At 45.3% G+C, this 21,907-nt stretch overlaps 1 protein-coding gene across 5 annotated transcripts in view; it reads right to left on the reverse strand.

Moving 5' to 3' along the window:
* phldb1b (pleckstrin homology-like domain, family B, member 1b) overlaps positions 1-21,907 on the reverse strand; it is an 88,291-nt gene that overhangs the window by 40,980 nt on the left and 25,404 nt on the right. For 4 of the 5 annotated variants that reach the window (XM_069721464.1, XM_069721468.1, XM_069721469.1 and 1 more), the window contains 2 exons: positions 13,462-13,587; positions 5,114-6,618 (listed from right to left, as the gene is read on the reverse strand). In XM_069721464.1, coding sequence (XP_069577565.1) covers positions 5,114-6,618; positions 13,462-13,587 — 1,631 coding nt within the window. Of the gene's footprint in view, positions 1-5,113; positions 6,619-9,030; positions 9,261-13,461; positions 13,588-21,907 lie in introns of those variants that run through there. The other variant, XM_069721467.1, reaches the window with a different exon arrangement.

Raw genomic sequence — 21,907 nt, forward strand, 5'->3', positions numbered from 1 at the left:
ACACAAAGACAATCCAGGCAATCTGTGTTCGAGTAAACGGGCGCAAACCGTACGCTGTATATAAAGACGGACGACGTATCACCACCTCCTCCCACCGTACAAAAGTGAAGCCAAAATACTCTTGAAAACGGGTGCTGCCTTCTTTTTTTTTCCCGGTGACATCGTTTCGCAGCCTGAGTCGGAAGACGTGTTATTGAACCTTCACCACGTCCAGACCCCCCCCCCCCCAACTCGCTACACAACGCAGAACGGTTGCTAAGGAACGTCACCGGAGCTCATCTCTGAGATATTTCGGCCGCACTTCTGCCGAGCCGTCGTGTCCTCCGTCTTTAAAAAGAGTCTGTGAAGTTGGAGGATTTGTGAGAGTCAAAATCTCACAATAGTCCCTTCAGAGTCTCTTCAGAGTCCCTTCAGTCCACCATCAGCCTGATGAAAGCGTGTGTCGGTGGATCGGAGGAGCTGCCGTCTCCCAGCAGCCTCCTGCTGCCTCCGATCTGCACACTCCTGCTGATTTCACAATAAGGACTCTTTTTCCTGGATAAACTTCTTTCGAGACTCGCTTGTTCACGAAACTTTGTTTTTATTCTGGTTAATCAGTTGTGTGAATGAGTAGCAGGCTGTGTGTGTGAGAAAGGCTTTTTAAACACTCACGGGCAAAAAAAAAAAAAAAAATCAGTCATGACGGTGAGTCAACTGTGACTAATTACAGACCCTGCAGCTCCAACGCCCTGCCTCCTCTCAGAGCGCCAAGTTTCTGCAGTGTAGAAAACACAATAAGATAACAGGCTGCTGAGGAATCTTCCACCGACTCTCCAGAAAGCCTCCACCCCCACCCACCTCCACCCCCTCCCCCACCGAGCACCGAGTGCCTTATTTGTCCTGACGCGATTATGTTCTTGACCTCAGGTGCTTATGCGAGTTATGTGCACATATCTAATGTCAATATTGCCCTTTGTGTTCCTGTAAGTTGTTCCAGCTCAAAGGTTGTTGTGGCTAATAACCTTTCAAAGGGAACAAAGAGGGGGTTTTAGTGTTTGATTGATTGAGGTATGCGACGGCCACTTTTAGGACCAAACAGCCTGTTTTTTTGCCTAGAATGCAGAAATGACATCTTAAATTCAGATGGGATTTCATCCGGCTGCTCCTCCTGTCCAGCTTCACCTCCTCGTAGCTCATAGTAAATCGTTGGGCCTTTTTTTTTTTTTTTTTCCATCTCCTGCATTAAACCAGCTCATGTTCAGCTAAGCAAAGAAAGCTGAAAATGTTTTCGCTTAACTGAAGAAAACATGTTAACGCCATCATATGGGCCTATTTGGGAACCAATAGGAAGACTGTCAGGTGACCCTAGCGGCTAATGTCATGTGCTGTTGTGATGGCAGTTACAGCTTCTTTTCCATTCTCCAGCGAAGCTAGTTTTTAATCCAACATTTTGTTGGATCGGTGCCATTAAAAGTATTCCAATCTAGCTCTTTCTCTTTGTACATACGATGATTAATGTGATGAGTGAGCTAAAAAGCCATTAGCCTACGCAAAGCTCCCGTGATGCCGTTTCCCCGCCACTTGCTTCACCAATATCTTTTCACTTCTTACGCTGCAGTCGAAAAAAAATGTCCCCGCTGGTTGACCCTCCATCTTTATTCTAAATCGGCCACCTCTCGACCGGTCTCACCGAGCTATTAAAACTGCCATATTAAACTAGGTGTGATACGCATGTCCACCGAATTTGGTGCATGTAGGTAAATGTAGCCGCCGGGGCATCTCTTTAGGGGGCGCTAGGGAGCCATTTGGCCACATCCGCTTGTGACACCGCTAAAATACTAAATGTTTCCCCGGGAGAGACGCGTGTACCAACTTTCAGGAGTTTTTGAGTACGATAACGCCTCTAAAAATGCAGTTGTATGCGGTTGAATAATAATAACAATAATTTTTTGAAAAACAATAGGGCCCTAATAATCACTGAATTTAGATCTACTCAGTATTGAGCATTGCTCTCAAAACAAATCTGGAGTGGAAGTTGTATGTTGAAGGGGCTGGATTCATAATTCCATTAAGGTGTTCTTTTATTCTGAATCAGAGTATGAACTGGTTTTCCCTCCAAGCTGGCAGAGCTGCTACAAACTCTCACACCACGCAGGCGACCTGATTAACAAGCAGTCTGCAGCTTCACTGCTGTGCAGGAATCCTCCAGTAAAGCCAACGGAGACTTTCATTGGCTTCAGAAACTTTGTTCTCCCCGTCGGTGCTTCGCTTACCTCAGCCTGAACTCGACCGTGACCTCAGCCCATGCCATTCAGTCAACTCTCCTCATAAATGATATTTCCATTGACGCCCACAGATGTCTACAATCTGCCCGGAGTGACAAAATGTTTTTTGTTTTTTTTTCCTGTAGAGTAACCAATTTTTTTTTTATTATTATTATTTTTTAAATCCAGCATTTTCAACCATTTTATTATTCTAAGGCAGACAGGAGACATCTGCTAGCTCTCAAAAAACACTTTTACAACCCGTGGCTGAACACGATTCATTCAAAAGAGGATTTGACCGCATCACAGAGTGACGTACAGAGTGGCGAGGTCAGAGAGTACGGTGTCGTAACCCCAACGAGTTACCTTCTCCACATACCATAATAAAACCTTCAGTAAATCCTAATTTCAAAAAAATGAAAAGGAAAGTCCAGTTTCATTTTGGCTCTGAATTTATGGTCAAAATCCAAAATATCAGCATGACAATAACTGCTATAATCTGATAAAACATCATTTCTTTTTTTAAATAAATTTTACTTTTAGACTGGATGTCATGATGATACGAGCATCTCCTGGCGCTGCGGCCCTGTAAAGTGTTAAACCCGGTCTGAGTGGATGGATGCCGCCGACGCAGCGTTTACTGGCATACCTCCGGTGTATAGGAGGTACCGGAACACCACCCGGCACAACAGGAGACGGAGGGCACGGCGTCCCTCCAGCTGAGCTGCCTTCACTCCGTCTCCTGCTTTTAACAACAACAAAAAAAACAGCCGCTCGGTAATTACAAGCCGGGCGGACAAACGCCTTCTCACACAGGGAACAAACGCATATAAAGGCCTTTTTAAAAAGGACTTTGTCCCAGCAGTTTCATTCAGCCTGGCAGACAAGTTCAAGATGTCGACCGGGCGCTCCCCCCCCCCCCCCCCCCCCCTTCCCCTTCTGTGCAGTTTGTGGAAACAACAAACAATGCGGTTGCTATGGGCCCGTCGGGGCGCCGTGGAGCAGACGGTTCACGGCCTCGATCGCTCCTCCTTCTCCAAACAAACGTGGAGATGCCGCAATCGTTGAAGCTCCAGGAGGTCACACGGATCGGAGCGAGGCCGAGCCTCCGCGACATCATTTACACCGTCCTGGGGATGATGCAACTCTCCCGGTGACAATCACCGCTCGGAGCGCTTTTTTCGTCGACGTGCCCGAATGATCTCCGGTGAAATCCTCAAACGTTACACCGGAGAGTTGCTTACTGCTGCAACTCAGACGCATTTCAGCAGAATCAAGAAAACAAGAAAAAAAAAAATTAAAAAAAAAAAAATCGGCACAAATTTGAAACTTTCTTTGCAAATTATATGCAGTAAATTATATTCCGTAGACCTCACGGGACACGCCGAGGTGACGCCGGGAGCTCTGAGCGCGATGATTACAGATGCGTTCATGTTTTTATGCAACCGGTCACTGATGAGTTTCACTGGAAACGAAATAGCTTTACACTTTTTTGGATGTTTGGTTCTCCATAAAATTTCAAGAGACTTTAATTTTCAATCTCATAATCTTTAATCTCATAAGGAGATGCCTGCGCGAATGAAGTGTTATTTCCTCGGACCTCGCTGGAAACTTTTAGTACAAAAGAGCAAAGGGCTGTCCGTTGGTTAAATTCATTCTTTTAGTGCTTTTCTTCAAAACCTCTGAAACCTAACAAAAAAAACTCAAACAAAATACATGAAAAGAGGGCTGTACCTCTGTGTCCACCTGAATCCCAAAGCCACGACTTCAACCGTTTTGTCTTGTCCGGGCAACAGTCAGTCGGCAGATATTCAGCTTTCTGTCACACGACACCAAGAACACGAGCGAGTCGCCGGATGTTTGGTGGAAATAACAACAAAGTATCATATCTTATCCGCCGACTCGTTTTCAGAGCCCTGCAATGACAACGTCGGATTCAAATCCGTTGCTTTTTGCGCACCGCTCGGTAGTTATTTGTGTAAACGCAGCCCTGCGTGCGCTCGGTCTGCCCTTGAACGTTCAGTTGAGAGGGTTCCTTGACTTTGTTCAAGGGCGCGTGGTGCAGATAAAGGTCGCTGCAGATGTAAACACCGGCGAGCTCCCAGAGGGCCGCCTGCCTGTATGTGCCAGCAGTAAACCACAAACACACTTCCATCACCGGTCGGCCTGTTGACCTCCAACCTACACTCACAAGTCAAGTGTGTTGTTCAGGCCGTAGGTTCCTCTGAGACCCGATCGTGAGTCGTGGAAATGCAAGGACGCTTCGAACCGTTTTGTCCGTTCAGCATTTCAGGCCACGTAGAAGTTACAATGGTAAAATGGCGCTACTTGACACGTTAGTTGATAAACCGATTATTTTACTGATGAAATAAATAAGAACCTAATGGGAGATTAATCATTGGCCTGGAAACATCTTTGTTTTATCATTCTTTGTTTTATCTCAGTGAGTTCAATATCTTTTTTGGAGGCAAAAAAAAACTGTAATTAGAAGGTTTTGCTTTTGTTTGTAGAAACGTTTGATGGCTGTTTGAAAACTCCTCAACAGACCGATCTTTGTTTTGGGTCCTATTCCCAAGACTGACTTGGAAGTTGCATTGAAGTGAGGGATGAAAGTCCAATAATAGACCAATAATATCAGCATTTCTGTCCAAATCCCTAAAAGATTTTGATAGGATTGTGATTATTAGCCGTCACGTACAATACAACTCGACTGTGAAATCTGAATAGGAAAAAGGTAGAAACCCTGAGAAGTATCGACTAAATCTGCTTTCGCATACGTTGAAACGATAGATCAGAAAAAAATAAATGAAATGAGTACTTTTTGAATGAACCCCGAATGAGAGCGGTTGGCCGGTGTGGTGCTGACTCACCAGTCTCTCCATCTCCTGCTCTCGAAGCCTCTCCTCTCTCTGCCGTCGGTGGTACTCCAGCAGCTCGTCCTCGTTGTCGCTGATCTCCGTGATGCTGTTCTTCCTCTCCCTCATGCCGGGGTGGGGTCTCCCAGAGGACATCTTCCTGTGGGTCCTGGGGCTGGCGACGGGGGACGAGCCGGGCAGGGAGCCCAGACTGTAAGCGGGCGACAGGGAACTCCCAAAGCTCGCCTTCCGTAACCCCGCGCCTCCACCGCCGCCCTCCATCATCATGGAGGTGGGCGATGGACTGCGGGCTCGGATCCCTCTGCTGCACGTCAACTCCTCTGACGTGGATCCGGTCTTGCGGCGTTGCCTGGGACTCTCTGGGATGAGCTTGCCCAGACCTGAGGGGCTGTCCGGAGTCCTCAACGTGGGTATCGTCCCTGGAAGAGCACCCGGGAGAACCGGGACCCCTCTACGGGCCATGGAGGGACTTAAGGGAGGCAGTTCTCTCATACTACTGGTACCTCCGCTGCCCCCGTTGAGCTCCAGGTTCCTCCTGGCCATGCGGGGGCTTTCAGGAGGCTGCAGCGAACGTGGATGCTGCTGCAGCGGCGAACCTTGGATGATGTGGACGATGGGGTCCAAGGGAGGCTGGAAGGCTCTGGTGGGTTGGGAAAGCTGCCTGGAGGGGCTGGAGGTAAGGGAGCAATCGGCCAGACCGGTCGGCTCTCTGAAGGGGCTGGCAGGCCTTTCCTGGAGCACCATGGTAGTCTTGGTCCTCGGACTGGAGGGCGACGGGGATGGACAGGTGGGGAATTTGGGAGTGAGCCTGGGGCTACTTGGCACAATGTTTCGACTACTGAGAGATTCACTGGAGGACAGAAGGAGGGTCTGTCGTGGGCTCTCAGACCCATCTTGGCCTAGTCCTCTGCGGCTTGGCTTGGGGCTCGGAGGAGCCTCCGTTAAGACCTTCCGCTGCATCCTGGGGCTTTCCTGAACCTTCTGGCCCACCCCACCGCTGCTGAAGTTAGGCAGTATGGTCCGTGGCTGGGGTACAGGCGGAGGCTGGGCGGTGAAGTTGTAGCTAGAGGAGCGTACAGGCACTGGTGGCAGAGAAGAACTCTGGTCCTGGGGTCCTCCACTAGGAGAGGGGCTAGTAAAGCTCCCACTGCTGGCAGCTGAGGGGGAGGAGAGTGGAGAGAAAGGAGGGGATGTGTTCTCGTAGCTAGACCCCACAGACATGGCCCCCGGACTGGTAGGAGGGGACAACAGATACCGGCCCCCTCCGTTAACCATGGGTGACAAGGGAGAGTGGGGAATGGATTGACCTCCGGGAGGTTTCATGGCCTCTGAGGAAGAAGCCTGGGGGTCATCCATGACTAAGGAGTCCATAATCTCCTGGAGGTCCTTCTCAATAGAGCTGACGATCGCACTGTGCTCAGACTGGACTCTCTCTCCAGGAGCTGGGGGAGACTGGACTGGCCTGGCCTGGTGATTCCCATTGACCAAACTCTCCGTGTCTAATAGGGAAGAAGACAAAAAAAAAAAACCAACAACAATAGTCGTCAGGTACAGGTACAAATATCGAATGTGTTCACATGTAACCTCTGAACGACAAAACTCCAAATTATTCTCCCATGTGTCGAATCCAAACAAACTCTTATGTCCCAAGTCATTAAATGTAAATAGAAAAAAAGCGTTTCAGGGAAGCAGTGTGCAGCGACGGCCTCATCTTCAATAAAAACACTACGTACAAAGACTGCTGGGCCGTGTTCAGACCAGGATTAGCCATGTGTAAAATTCTAGCCCCCCTCCCCATTCATTTCAAGAAAGCAGCAGCAGTGGGGGTCCGGATCCCGAGGACTCCGAAAAGACCACCAGGTCTGTCAACAAATATCATCTGGCGTGACACGACACTTGTCAATCATAAAAAATGCGCTGAGTCCACACTCTTAGCGACGCGCCACCACCGATGCTTGTCTTTCTTTCAGAGTAAAGGAGCTTGTTCACAGTTCTCTTCATCACTGGCCTGAGCTCTTAATCTAAATACCATTGATAACTCTTAATTTGAGAGGGACATATATTATCTATGGATTACCTTGCGTACGATAAAGTCTAATGGCAATCTGCTGGATGACTTAACCTCATCCGTCTAGCGCTGGAGGTAATCGGGAGAGTGATAAAGCAGACGTTGCAGGGCATTAAAATGTAACGCTTTTCAAGATCCCCGCTGTTAGCCTTTAAGACTTTGTCATGACTTTCCATAATAAATGTGGGATGCCGTCATAGTTTCTGGTGTTTAGTTAGGTTATGTTTCTGTGCAGAAAATATTTAAAAGCGTTCCAGTTACACTGAATGCAATCAGCTCATGCTCTGGGTCAGACAATTAAAAAAAAAAAAAAAAAAAAAACTTTTTTTTTTATTTGTTTTTTTTAACCAACCTCAACCTTGTCACTGTTATTTCAGATTTGTTTAAAAAGCAACACAGAGTTTCCCAAGTTTCCCACCCCAGTGTAGGATCCAGGTGAGCGTGAAGGGCAGAGGAGGGATTAGCGCTGAGGAAAGAAGGAAGGAGACAGATGAGGAGATGGACGGACAGACAGGCCGGTGCATGGGATAGGGATCAGGAGAAAATGTGCCTACATAACCCAATTACTGTGTGGCCCGAAAGCAACGTCGGACACGAGCCGGGTAATCTAATCTTAACCGTCTCCCTCTAATGTCAGCATAGTAGATTATTACTTCAGAAACACACGGCCACGTGGGAGATCCACCAGCGTGGCCTTGAGGGCAGGGATCAGTGCACAGATCAGCTTCTGGTCATGTTAAATGCAAATATGTTTTAAATGGACTTATTGTCATTTTAAATGGAAACGCAAGGATGATTGCAAAGCGGGGTCATCGGTGAAACCACTGAGAGGTAATAAAAGACAAAAAGGAATCGTGGTGTCGTGCCCAACAGTGAATTAATAGCACAAGAAAGCAGAAAAAGGTCAGCTGAGATGGAGCAAATGATAAAGATAAACAGAACACAGTGGAATAAAAATGATGTCTCTGTAAATATGGCTAATGTCAGACAGACATGTCCCACTAGCAAAACTGCTCTAAAATATAGAAGCATCACAAATAATGCATTAGCTGTGCTTCTTCAGCAGTGGTGGGAGCAGCTTTGCCTGCTCTCCTGTAACAACACTGCCATGCAATGACGCTTCTGCCCTCTGACAGCCTGATCACAATTGAATCTGAACACATTTTCATGCAAATGATGCAGAATTACGGTCCTGCAAGGCTGCCACGTCACAAAATGCCAATGTCACACCAATGCTAACAAACAACAAACCTACTTGATTCTTATGTGCAAGAGTCAAACACGAAGGAGGTGGGGGTAATAAATGCAACCGTTTGCTGAGGGGGAAGCCCATGCAATGATGTCATGGGATACAGACTATCGCCTCGAGAACACCGTGCCAAACTTCATTGAAAAATCTGCCAATTTAATGTTGGCGTAGTTGCCAGTAAAACTGAGTGTCTGCTATCAAACGAATTGGGACATTTTATCACCTGCGAGGATCTCTATTACTCGGTATGATTTCCATCGTCATCAAGTGCTTCCCGAGATAAACAAACATTTGATTCAACTGCCATTCCCTAAATCTGTCCTTATGAGAACACACTGTGATATTATGAACCCTAGTGCATTAATGCTTGTATTTCCCGAAAATGACATATTTATTGAACGGCTACACGCTGAATAAAGACTCGATGTCAAATGAATTGATTCCAGTATGTAGTGTTATCCTACGACGTGTGTGTCTTCACTGATAATTACAAGAACATGAAACCGGCAGATTTTGAATGGACTTTGGCGTGTGACCGGTTCGTATTACTTCTCTCGCCCAAAGCTCGGGCATTAAAGCAGTAGGTTTACTCACATGAAGGAATATAACTGCGACCCGGTCAGTTTCAGTGCGGTTCACCTGCTACATGACACCCACGTGAGGCCCACATCCTCCGGACACCGGTAACAGACCGGCTGTGACGGAGCCCCGCCGCGGCCGGCTCCACACACACCGAAGGAGATATGGAGATTCAACACCGCGGTGATATTTTAGCCGGCGTTGGGGTGCTGGCCGGGCACCGCTGCTTCACTACACTACCGCTGGTGTCAAGTTACCCCCACGAAACGTACCACAGCTTTTCCGGCCCTGACCTTCAAAATAAAAGCTCTGACTTAATCCGCGTAAAAAAAAAAATAATAATAATAACTTAACTGTATCGTGAACAACATATAAGAACAACCAGAGAAAATACTACTGTCCATTTCAATGTGACAGACATCGCAAATATAATTCGTGCTTGAGCAGAAATTGCAAATACTAACGTGGTCACTAGTTTTCTGAAAGGTAACATAATGCTGACTTTAGCAGCATATTTCTAAGTCCCACAGAAATTCAATCATTAAATAGAGTAGGTCAGGACAGCAGGCAATTACCTCAAACAATAATTAATATACTTTATTTTGAAGGGAAAGTTGTCTTACTTCCGTTATCGTGGCTACCTTAACCAAGCTATTCCTGTCCAAACTACTGCGAGATTTACAGCGCTGTTTTAAAGAGTCACGGCAGTTGATTTTATGGCTTGTCACTGTTTGTCTCTAATGAAGATTTTGTCGGTTTTAGTTGAGACAGGGGAGAAGCACCAACAAATGATCTTCTGGGCAACAAACTGGGACACTGTGCTGTTATTTAACCGACATGAACAAGCAGGTGTCAGAATGAACTTGGCTGCTACTGGAGCATCATTAAAAAGGACTGTTGTCATCCAGTGTCAATGGCAGCCCATAATATAGCATTGTATTAGATCTGATCACCAGAGCAACACATTAGCCGAAACAGTAAGGGCTTACATGAAGAGAAGAGAGTGTTCAAAATTCAATCAATCAAAACAAAGAACTTTGAAAGGATGGGATGAAGTGAAATTATTTCTGTGGGAGAAGCCTTCTTGCTGAATGTATGCACAAATTATACTAACTAAAACATATATTTCAAGGAGAAAAAGAGATTTTCCTCTCATCATGAAAATGTGGGTTTGTACTTGTTTTGGAAATGAAAAATAAATATCCCATTCAACGGTAAAAAGAAAAGATCCTCTGTTTGATGTCCAAAGTTGTCCTGTCCTATTGTACTGTATGATAATAAACACTAAAACGTGAGAGATTCAACATGTGGTGATGCTGCAACCATAACTGCTCACAAACCTTCAGCCCGGTCTTTGGCCGCTGCTTTTCGCAGACTGTCAAGCAGCCAGCAACTGATACAGCAGCCAAAATCACCAGGAGATAAAGGCCTGTTATTGAAAAGCGAGGCTAACACATGGCGGCCCGGTGGGTGGGTGCATGAGGGGACCGGAGGGGAAACCCAGGCAGGAGAATGGTGCAGAGATGGCAGACGGTAGACTGAAACCGGGGGTTTATAAATAGTCTCTGAAAAAAGATACTGTAACCGCAGCCGTCGGTCACTTCAAGTAAGCAGCTCAGGGCCACAAAGCCGTCTGCTGGCCCGGCACAGAGGAACAGGAAGCGTCCGATCCCAGAAAGAGCTGAAAAACATGTCGGTCGGCGGACCGTCGCTGGCAAAGCTCATCAAAAACCAAACACAGCGCAGGTGAATGTTACTGCCGTCGCAAAGATACAGCATCACTGCGTGTGCATGACAACAGGCGCATGGTGAATAAAAGGCAAAGACACTGAGGTCAGTAAAGTTCAATGACCGAGGTTCCAAGGTTTAATCCCCTGTATACAGTATATGGCAGCCTTGGAGGGTGGTGGAGCCAGTGAGGGATCAAGTCTTTGCTAAACTGCATGAACCCTTCCCCATCTGTACCGAGGTACAAAAATTGTATAAGGTGGTACTTAATTGTGCTTTTATATGGTTCCCCCTCAAAGTGGTTTAATGGAATCTGCAGTCAGAGACCCCTCCGTTGACTCTTCAAGTCGAGCACACATTTTTTTTTAGGTCTAGATATATTTCAAACGGACACTGATCCGCTGTCTCCCTCCACAGAGGAGAAGGAGAGTTGAGTACCGGAGCATGCAAGGAGTGTGCTGCTTCGGTGGAGGTGGTGGAGGGAAAAGGATGGGCCGGTCTGGAGCAAGCCCCAGATTAGAAGTTGTTTTTGACCACGCTGGTCCCTGCTGGCCTCAGACTCCACCAGGGGGGGAGGGGGATCTGCGGGAGCAGACGGGGAGAACAAGGGACCTTGGTGGCCTCAGGAGGACTAAAAGGAGGCCGAGGGGAGATCGATGGAGGACGATGCTTACGCTTCGAAATCAGACCAGGCAAGAGACCGCCCGGCACTCCGGAGACCTAAAAGAGCACCGCAGAGTATCTGATTATCAGATAGTCGCTATGGAAAAGAAAACAAATTTGTTGAATCTTCATATTGAACAGCCAAATCTGATTCTACTGAAAAACATCGGGTACAGACAAGAGCCACAATTAGAGGCTTTAGGTCAAACACAAACTAAAAAGACTCAACGATCTGCATCGATAATTATCCTTTTATATGCGTGTGTGGAGCCAGCTGTAAGCCGCAGGGAGACTTTAGTGCTCCATAGGCTTCATGAAACAAGGAGTGCACTTCAATGGTGCTGCCTGGGTGACAAGTTTTGTGGGATTTCTAAGATTTAACCGTCAAATAGCTTCAGAAACCCCCCGAATACCTTTCAGGCGTCAGGATGGCGTCGGCTGTGTTATTCTCCGACTGTCAGATGTGCGGAGGTGAGCCAGAGTTTGAACTTCTCTCAAACTATCTTCCTTCAATCATGACACAAATATTTCTCATGTATCATGAGAACATCTGAGCGCAGAGACTCTCGTCTCCATTTTTAAATGATGTCACATCTCCTCCCTCTTTACGACCGCTGGTTTTTTTTTTTTTTTACCCGAGTAGGACCATCGCAACAACCGTAAACACTTTTCCCTTCTCCTGGAAAAAACCCAACCCTTCGAGGACGGCACGCTGTAAAAGGAGCCGCAGCCATTGGCCCAGGTGTTATACAGGTATTTTAAAGGGGCATTGAGTGAGGCTTAACGACCCTGGAGAACAAACAGACTGTAAAGACGTACATCATCAGGATTCAGCCCTGATGAGTGTACCGCACATCAGAAACCGATGTTATCGACAGAAAAACAGAGACATTTGCCTTTGCCTCCATGAAAGCTTTGGTCCATGAATTGGTACACAGATAACACGTCTTCAGATGTCTCAGCCAGCTGATATGACAGATATGCCCGTTTAATGGTGGGAGTGGTACAAGCAGTCTTCATCTGAACGCGACTCAGGAATGCATAATTGGTACGTCTCCAAACAACGGAAGGCTTTCATTACTGGATCAGGAAGTCCACAGCAGCCTGTGTACTATACTTATCCCCTGGTGGCAGGCAGCGTCAACAGCGAAACGGGAGGGTATATACACAAGCACAAGCAGCTGAAAACTGCCTGGAGACGTAGAGGAATGAGATGCTCATAAAACGAGCATAGTGTGAACTCCAGCAGCACCAGGTCCCAGCTGGGCAGCGCTCAGGCTCCAGGGCTCAGCGGGTGCTGCATTGTAAAGGCTCCCACTGACAACAAGGGTCTTGTAACAGAGCTACAAACACGGTTAATAGGAAATCTATGCCTTTTCTGATTTCAGAGTTGCCAAGTAACTGAAACCAACTCGGTACATGCCCGAGACGGATTTACAGCTCCTGCGTCAGGGGTAATGGAAACCTAATGCCTTCAAAACAAGAACTAATCTATGAAACAACAGGGAAAAATTGTTTTAAAAATTCAATAAGTAAATCCAGTTTCCTTGCCGGTTAAGAGGCTAGTGTCTCTTCTCGCCCCACGCTGCCTCGGGCTGCTACACTTCTTCCACCCTCGCCAGGCTATAAAAAGGGGAAAGACGCCTGGAGTTTACTGCTGTACTAACATCCACCTGTAACCCTCCACCACCCGCCTGTAACAATCCGGCCCATTCATCCACACAGGCCGAGCAGAAACTGGAACTTCAGGCGGAAATGCTGTTTTCAAGTCTTATTATTCAACAGGGACAAAAGGCCAGCGTGACACGTCGTTTAGGGTTCGCACTGCCGTATGAAAAAAGACAGATAATACCACAGAACACGTGTGTGTGTGTGTGTGTGTGTGTGTGTGTGTGTGTGTGTGTGTGTGTGTGTGTGTGTGTGTGTGTGTGTGTGTGTGTGTGTGTGTGTGTGTGTGTGTGTGTGTGTGTGTGTGTGTGTGTGTGTGTGTGTGTGTGTGTGTGTGTGTGTGTGTGTGTGTATAATATGAGGAAGCTCATGAGCACAATACAGTACCTGCACATAGTCTGTAGTCCCCGGTGGAGACGCCTCCTCCCTGCGGCATCATGCTCTTCATCCTGAAGGCTTCCTCAGGGTGGTTGAAGCGAAAGAAGGCTGATTGGCCAAAACACAGCATACAGCCTGGAAAGCAGCAGATGGGTCCATTAGATGAATTTGTATCCACAGGAATTTGGCGGCATAACACAAACACCATTTTAAAGTAGGAGATTCATTGAGAGCGAACAAGTACGGGTCAATTCATCTGAAAACTAAAACACTAGGAGTACAATACTGTACGCTAAAATGCGAACATAAACGTTACATTAATATACTGAGTACATTAGGATAATTCAGTGCAAGGCGTCATCATTGACTAAAGCCATATTTTGGCAATGTGGACGATACGTAGGTCCGTCTGCTTTCCTGCGGAGAGAAAACTGATAACACTTTCATCTATATGCTAAATATAACGCTAAAGCCAGAAGGGGATTATCTTACTTATTTTACAGAAATAGTTACAGCATGTTCCTTCCCATTAAACAACCACCTGTGGTTTTTACATTTCTCTTTGTGTTGCAATTAATATAGAAGATTATAACTATTAAATGATTGGAGGAGGATAGGTAATTCTTTAGAAAGAACCAAGCTAGCAGTTTCCCTGTAGTCTTTATCAACTCTTATTTCTTTAATACCCTGTTTTAATTGTTTTTTATGGTTGTTTTTTACGATCATTGTGTTGTTGAGTGTTGCATTGTTTAGGCTTGTTAGAATTCACTTGTTGTTTTGTTTTAATGGCTTATTTTATGTGAAGCACTTTGTAACTGGAGTTTAGAAAAGTGCTATACAAATAAAGTTTATTATTATTATTTTTTTAGCTAAGCTAACAGGTAGCCAGTGGTGGAAGAATGCGTACTTCAACATCCTTTACTCGAAGTAAAAGTACCAATATCACAGCTTCAAAAAACTTACAAGTAAAAGTAAGTAGAAGTATGGAGGTATTATTAGATAAATGTATATTTTAAGTACTAAAAGTGAAAATACTACGAGGCAGTAGAGCGTAACATTAATAACTTGCTAATATAGAACAATGTATAGGCAGCATTTTATTGTTGTAACTGTGGAAGGTGGAGTTAGTTTTAGTTTATACTTTAGTGATGTTGTTTGTCTCAGTGGTTCTCAACCTACGGGGCCAGACACTCCAAAGGGTCACAAGACCAATCTTAGGGGTCGCAAGATGATTAATGGGGTATAAAAGAAAAAACAAAACATTCAGGAACACAAAACATTTGTTGACTTGTCTCTAATCTTTGTGAAAGTTTGGATGATTACAGTTATTTAAATGAAACCATACGAGAAGTTTCAACTGTGACAACGGGCCCCAACTGCTTCATTGTGATTTATCACAGGTCAAAATTCAACAATAGGTTGTATTTAAATTTTGTTTGTTTTTTGTTAAGCCTCACAAATTCTGAAAAGAACAGTTAGGTAAAAATGTTAAATAAATGTAATGGTGTACAAATGACAATATTTTTCTCTTAAATGTAGAGCAGTAGAAGTACAAACTACTGTAAGAAGGAAATGCACAATACTTACAATACTTAATACTTGAGCAAATGTACTTAGTTACTTTCCAGCCCTGCCAGCAGCTGGCTCTTTCTTAATATGTAGCCTACAGACATGATGGTATAGCTTCAATCTTTCAAGTGTCACCGAGACAAAGGAAATAACTGTGCAACCAAAGACGCTGCGCTGACTCAGACCACACCGAGATCACCATTAACACAAAGCGTGAGGGCACAGTCACGCTGTAGAAGACAAAGTAGAGAACACACGTTGTAGCATCATATGAGTTTGGGAGACATTTCTAACGTGCAAAAAGCCCATATTTACGAATGAATTTTAAAATCTCTAGATTTTCTTTTCCTGTCTGGGAAGCAGGATGCTGCATGAGATGTGTAATTTATTTGTAATTAGTAGGCCACAATGCCCCCCAACATCTCACTAAATGAAATCCCATCGGTTGAACAATCTGATCTGCCTCGCCCTGACATCCTGCGTCTACAGGAAATTCATCCAATTAAGGAGATAACGCGGTTTGAAAAGTGCCGTTTCAGTACATATTCAAGCCCATCATGAAAAAAACCATGAGGACAGACTGAGTTTACTATTTGAAAAATATCAAATGATCCATTTCAAAGTTTGTCAGATGTTCATTAACTAGGTCAAATGTACTAAACCATACTTACTTCATTTTAGGATTTCAGATATATGGTGGCATTATTGTTGTTATCGTCATAATGTCAGACTGACTGTACTGTACATTTGCATTTGTTGTCCGATGCTTCTTCAACACTTTAAAGTTGCACTCATCAAAATTTGTATAACATCAGTTGACAAAATGACTGTGTAATGTAAAAGGAGTCACTCATAGTGACAAACCCTCACACAATTATCATCTAACTGCAATTCTCTATTATGGTTTTTTTTAATATATTTCTTAAGTTTTCTGTAGCTTTAATGTTTTGGTTGACTCTCACAGCTCCCATCGGCTCTGTTTAGGGCTAAAAAGTAGCTGTACTCAGCAAAAAAGCTCACACGAAGCTGCTGTGCATTAAAAGCCTTTCAACAAACAAATGGAATCAAAGAGCATATAGAAAAAACAACGAGCTGTTGAACATATGGGACATTTAGCAGCCAGACATATTCCAGAGCATTTAGTGGAGACCCAAAATAGAGCCGGAATTGGAGTAAAAAAAGTAGCATACTAATTGAAGTACAAATGCTAATACGGTTTCATATCTGCTAAATGTGTGAATGGGCTTCCGTTTACAAAAGCACCTGAACACGTGCTATTGGTGGTAGGCCTGTTGCAATGATGTCATAACCGCCTGATTGCAATTATTTTAACTCGTCAGAATCATTTAGCATAATTATTTCAATCATTTTCATTCATCTGTAGAAAACAGACATGTCATATTTCCTTAACTATTTCAACGTCGTTTTCCAGCGTTTGAGGTCTGACTGGGGCTCTTTTAATGACATCATCTGCCAAGTGGTTAGAGAAATCCGTCATTACACATTGAAGTTGTCCAATGCTACTTTTAAAATGTCATATTCTGAGCAAACATGGCGCCGATCACAGGATTTACTGTTCGTAAAAAGTAAAATGGTATTCATGAAGTGGTTGTTTGATTTTGTCCTTCACTGCACACCGACTGTCAAAAGTGAAGAATATGATGTTGATTTTGCTTGAGGATGTCTCTCATCATTCATTATAAAATGGCACTCAAGGATCAGGCCAAATATCCACATACATGACACAACTCAGAGCAAACAAATCCACTGCCTCTCTACGGCAATATCAGTCCGATGCACTCATCATCTAGTTTGAAATGTCACAATCCATAATGCACTGAGCCAATTCAGCCCCTCCACGTTCCACGAGCTCGATAGCAGATAAGCAATCACACGTTTATAGCTTTCTAAGTATAGCACCATTGTGTCTCTGTGAGATTACGAGGGGAAGGCCGCCGATAAGATCCTCGCCTGTCGTCATGAGGCCCGAGGTACACGAAGACGGAAACTTCTCTATCACGCAGGAGGCTGCAGTGACACGCAGCGAAGCCAGATGCCCTTTTATTACGGACAGACGCGCACTGACAGCCTGGGAACAAAACCAGCTGATTGCATCACGAGCTGCCGGCGAGGACGCGACCGGTGGAAAAAACAGGTGTTTGGTTCGTTTTAAACAAGTGGTGTTAACATGCGGCCCGGCAGGAAGCGGAGAAGAAGATGACACATGTTGAGGCCGCGAGAGGACGAGACGCTGCTGCAGATTTAACCGGCTACTTTTGACTAGAATCTGCAGGTGTACCTGGACAGACTGGCAGCTTTAAATGCATGTGCTTGTACGGTGGGAGGAACCTGAGAGCGTCCGGAGGAAACCCATCAATACGTAACGAAAACAAGCGCAGCGCCGGGATGTACGCGGAGGTGACGGCCTCCACCTGCTTCAGGCACATCGCTGTGCTTTGCTTCGTTTGTGTATAACAGCAGCGGTCTGGGAACTCTTTGCTTGCTCCTCGTGTAATTATCTGGTGACAAGTTGATACAAGCTACTATTTTTGGCGCTGCGTACCATTTTACAGCTTTTGCCTTATTGTGGTCTGGTATCGTCCGCAGGCAAACCAGCTCGAGAAAGATCGTGTTTATTGCGCTCGCACAATAGATTATTGAAAGATGTCTCCCTTTTTCAGACTAAACGTGAACCCCTTCCATCACCTGACTGGGCTGCATCTCATCATTGCTGGCAAATGAAAAAAATCCTTTATTGCTCCCAAGCTATTGCATCAAACGTTACTCATGCGGTACCCCTGCATGAAGCCGTGCATGTACAGCATATTACTTCATTTTATTTCCACACCGTCTGCCTGTAATAGAGTAGTTGACGGCAAAAAATCAAACCGAGGGTTGGCCAGCTGTTGGCGAAGCTTGATGCACAATGCAGACAACGTGTATTATACTCTGAAATTTCCAATCACTTTTTGGACTTTGATTGATTGGCTTGTTTCTTTCAAATAGGGGAATGTGTCTCTTTGATGTCTGTCCACAAGACAAATGGTTTGACTAGTCACTGTCAATCAGCCACTGTTGTGTGAGCGACTAGAAGTCGTGACTACAGACGGCTGTAATACAGAAAAAAAAAAAAGAGAAGAGCTTCTAAAGGCTTTAATTTCTCCACTGTACCAACACTGGTGTCAGCCTGGCTCGCTATATAAACGTAGAAGGCTTTGCTAGTAAGCGTCGGTCTGATCTGAATTCTGCAGACTTAAACCCCCATTGTGAAAACCGATCTCGGAAAACATAGTCCCTCCAACAAAAAGCCCCTGGTGCCTGTGCTATTAAATGCAGCGGTGTTGCTGAATAACCACTTAAACTGATACTTTATATTGGTACAATAAATCCCTTATGCCTACATGAGCAGTCCAAATGCAGAACTTTGCTTATTTTCATTGGTAATTTTTCCACCATCAGTGTCATGAACTGGTGCAGAGGCTGGAGGTTCTGAAACTTTCCATCAGCACTCTCTTCAGTGGTTACAACACCATCCTCCGCATAACTTCAGTCTGCATTTTCCACAGTTGGAATTATTTCTGACGATATTTGGAAGTCGCATCAGCTGGAAAATGGGCGCACCATCAGTCTGGTCATGAAAGAGAAAACCCCAAAAAACACGCTGAGTAAGACGTTTGGAAGCAGTTATCGGGATGGTAATACCGTGGTCTGCAGAGCCACGTCAGCTCCGCCGCCGTGTCTTCACGCTCTCCACTTCAGCAGTCATCCGACTCCTTCACCTAAGCTCCTGTTTCCTCAGGATCCTGCCTCCACCTCCCTGACTCACACACACACTCCTACTCCCCTGACAAGCACGAACACGATCTCCCCGCTGGAGATCAATTCAGGCACTTCCAGAGAAAACACCGGTTGAAAAGGAACGTAGCTGGAAGCGGCATGTAGCCGACACAGTCATGACAAAGTCATCGCTCACCCTGGGAGCTGGAGGGGATCTTTTGGGTGATGGCTGTATGGCACGCTGCGTCATTTTCACTCAGCAGTTCTGTCAAACAATGAGCGAGTCTGTCGGAGGGGTTGGGACAACAATGGTGACGGAGATTAACAACTGTAGCTGCAGTAACTGCGTGTCTTATTACGGGCCACAATACAGCTACCGTGATGTTGTTTGGTTCTACATCTATTGTTGATCATAGAAAAAAGAAACCTCATCTTAAAAATCTACAGCCAAGTATTTCACATTAGACCTATTGGAGAGATAAAACAGTGTTGCTGCTTCAACTATGAGTTTACAAACACGTTTCCTGGTCAGAACTTTTAGGAATTACAATAAATTACATAAAGGTAGAAATTACAAAAAATTTATATATATATAAAAAAAAAATAAAAAAAAAAAGATTACATAACACCCAGGACATCAGAATTCCCATGTAAATTGAACCAACTTCAGAATACTACAACCGCCTGCTTATTTGTGGAGGATGGGGAGGCTGCACGTGAGACTGGAAGAAAAAAAATGGTGAAAACACTGGAGGCGCCGCGAGTAAATCAAACGCAGCACAAAGAGGGAAGACGTTCCTCCTCCTCGACTCCGTTCTCCCAGAACAAACTGCTGCTGGCAGCTGACACTCACTCGCTGACCGACCTTGCACCTCAGCCCCGTCCGGCCCCGATCTGTTTCCGTGTGCGCGCGTGTGCGTGTGTGCGGTCACTGACAGGCCACGAGGGATCGCCATGTGATGAGTCAGCAAAACCGAGAACACATGGTTCATACACACAGAAACACATGCTCATTCAGACACGGCGGCGGCCGTGTACCATCGGACACCGTGGTACAGCAGCGTCCCAGGAAAATAACAGGATGCAGCGGAAGCTAACGCCACTCATCTCCTTAACCGCAGAACTGCAGGTTTCCCTCCTTGGAGGCCATTAACTGTCTCTGTTCTTTATGAGAGGGGGAACAGAAAAGATTCACATTCTTCCACAAATCATCAACTCATCATCAAATGAGTCAGACCAAACGTTCTGCACCATCAGAGAAGATGATTTTAATGTTTGGCCTTCAGACTCCATGAAACATGCTGAAAAGCATCAGCTCACACTTGACTGCAAGATTATTTGTAAGCTCGAATCATTTTATGACACTGTGAGCATTCATTCCTTCACCAGTGTTTTCACAATCAAAACGCCTGTTCAAGGCGTTCAAGATGTCTCGGTACTCACGAATGGCGGACATACAAACACATCTGTCACAATCTTGATACTTTAATGAATGAAAAGCCGTCAACTGAAATTAACGATTTCATTGTCTTTTTCCGTTTATTTGATGCCACAATTAGAATGAGCCTAACCGTGATTCATTACTATTCAGTGGCGGTAAACATTATAACATATAAAAACCTTTAATCACCAACCTTATTGTTGCAAAACCAACAAATCGCCTCCTCCGAGGCTCACAGGCCTTTTTAAAACCTAAATGTGCCCACAGTGCTCTGGTGTGCAACTTAATACATGATGGTCCTGTCAATAGCTGCTCATCAAAATGCAGTCAGTCGATTATGAGCTCGAGACAAACAGTTGGTGGAGGTAAACATCCTCGTGTGCCATTGAACCACATAAAGAAGGACGTGCAACAACATGACCCCACTGAAAGAGCACCAGTCAAATTCTAAATGACGTGGAAATGGTGATGAAATATCTGTTCGTTTCATCCAGATGAATGGAAAGAGTTCTAATGATTATTGAAAATGATTGAAAATTGAAATTATGAATAACTGAAATTCCAACACACAGACCGATACGTACGAGAAGGCGGTTAAGATGAAGATATTAGATACCATTTATGTTACCAGTTTTCTGCAATAGACTAGACTAATGTATTTACCTTCAGTAGTTTTCTCTTCATGTGATGGTTTCCATCGTTAGTGTCTGAATGTGCTGTTCCCACACTGAACTCCAGCTGCCTACTCACTGCTGCTCACTCTCTTAGCACTGTATCATAAGTGTATCGAGGTGCTGCAAATCCAAACAGACCATTTCCTGCTGCTGCTGCTTTTAATTAAAAGAACTTAACCAAAGAAGCGGCAGAAACCACAGAGACTCTGACCTTTAAAGAAGATGGTTTCTAATTTATGCTCGAATCACAAAAGCAAAGCCGATGTGATAGTTTCCTAAATCAATCCATCTGCTTTGAGCTGCCGCTGCAACGCTGTGCGTGCGATGCCAATTAGCACTCATCAATTCAGCTATTACAACACCGTGCGGCCACTTATCAGTGATGGATCCTCCCGCTGCGAGGAGACGCACTTCAGCGAGCGTCAGACGACGCAGCCACACAAAAATAAGCGTAGATTTATGGCCCGGCGAGACGCCGAGCATTCATCCAGCTCCCCTGGAAAGGGGCCGGGATACGGAGATGCTCAGAAAACGGGGCCATGTATCATCCTCGGTCGGGGGAGAAGGGTGGGGAGGCTCGGGGTCGTAAATCATGCAGATAGTCGTTACAGGGCCCCCACACAGCAGTGACACAGAGAAACTGCTTCGCTTCTTCTTGCAATTACAGAACTGAAAGGTAATTTAATGGAAGCACTTGGTGTAAAGTCAATAAACCAAGCAGTGACTGATGGACATTTCAAAAAGTCAAATCCGCAGCTCGTCCCCAGCAGCCACCATCCAAACCAAATATGGACTTTCCAACCCTTTTCCTCCGGCGCTGAGCAGATCTGCCGCGGCATGTCTTCCTCATGTAAAACAGAGCTCTGGGCGGGAGACTTAATGAGACCAGAGACATGCCGAACCCAAAGAAATCAACCACTCCTCCGACCACAGAGTCCTTTACCGAGACTGGAAGGGCTTTAGGGTGAAAGATGCTTTGCTGCATGTTGCTCAA

This window comes from Brachyistius frenatus, unplaced genomic scaffold (assembly GCF_029030835.1).
Source record: "Brachyistius frenatus isolate BFR_SWC_R1_liver_20210118 unplaced genomic scaffold, ASM2903083v1 Contig_265, whole genome shotgun sequence".
Taxonomy (NCBI): domain Eukaryota; kingdom Metazoa; phylum Chordata; class Actinopteri; family Embiotocidae; genus Brachyistius; species Brachyistius frenatus.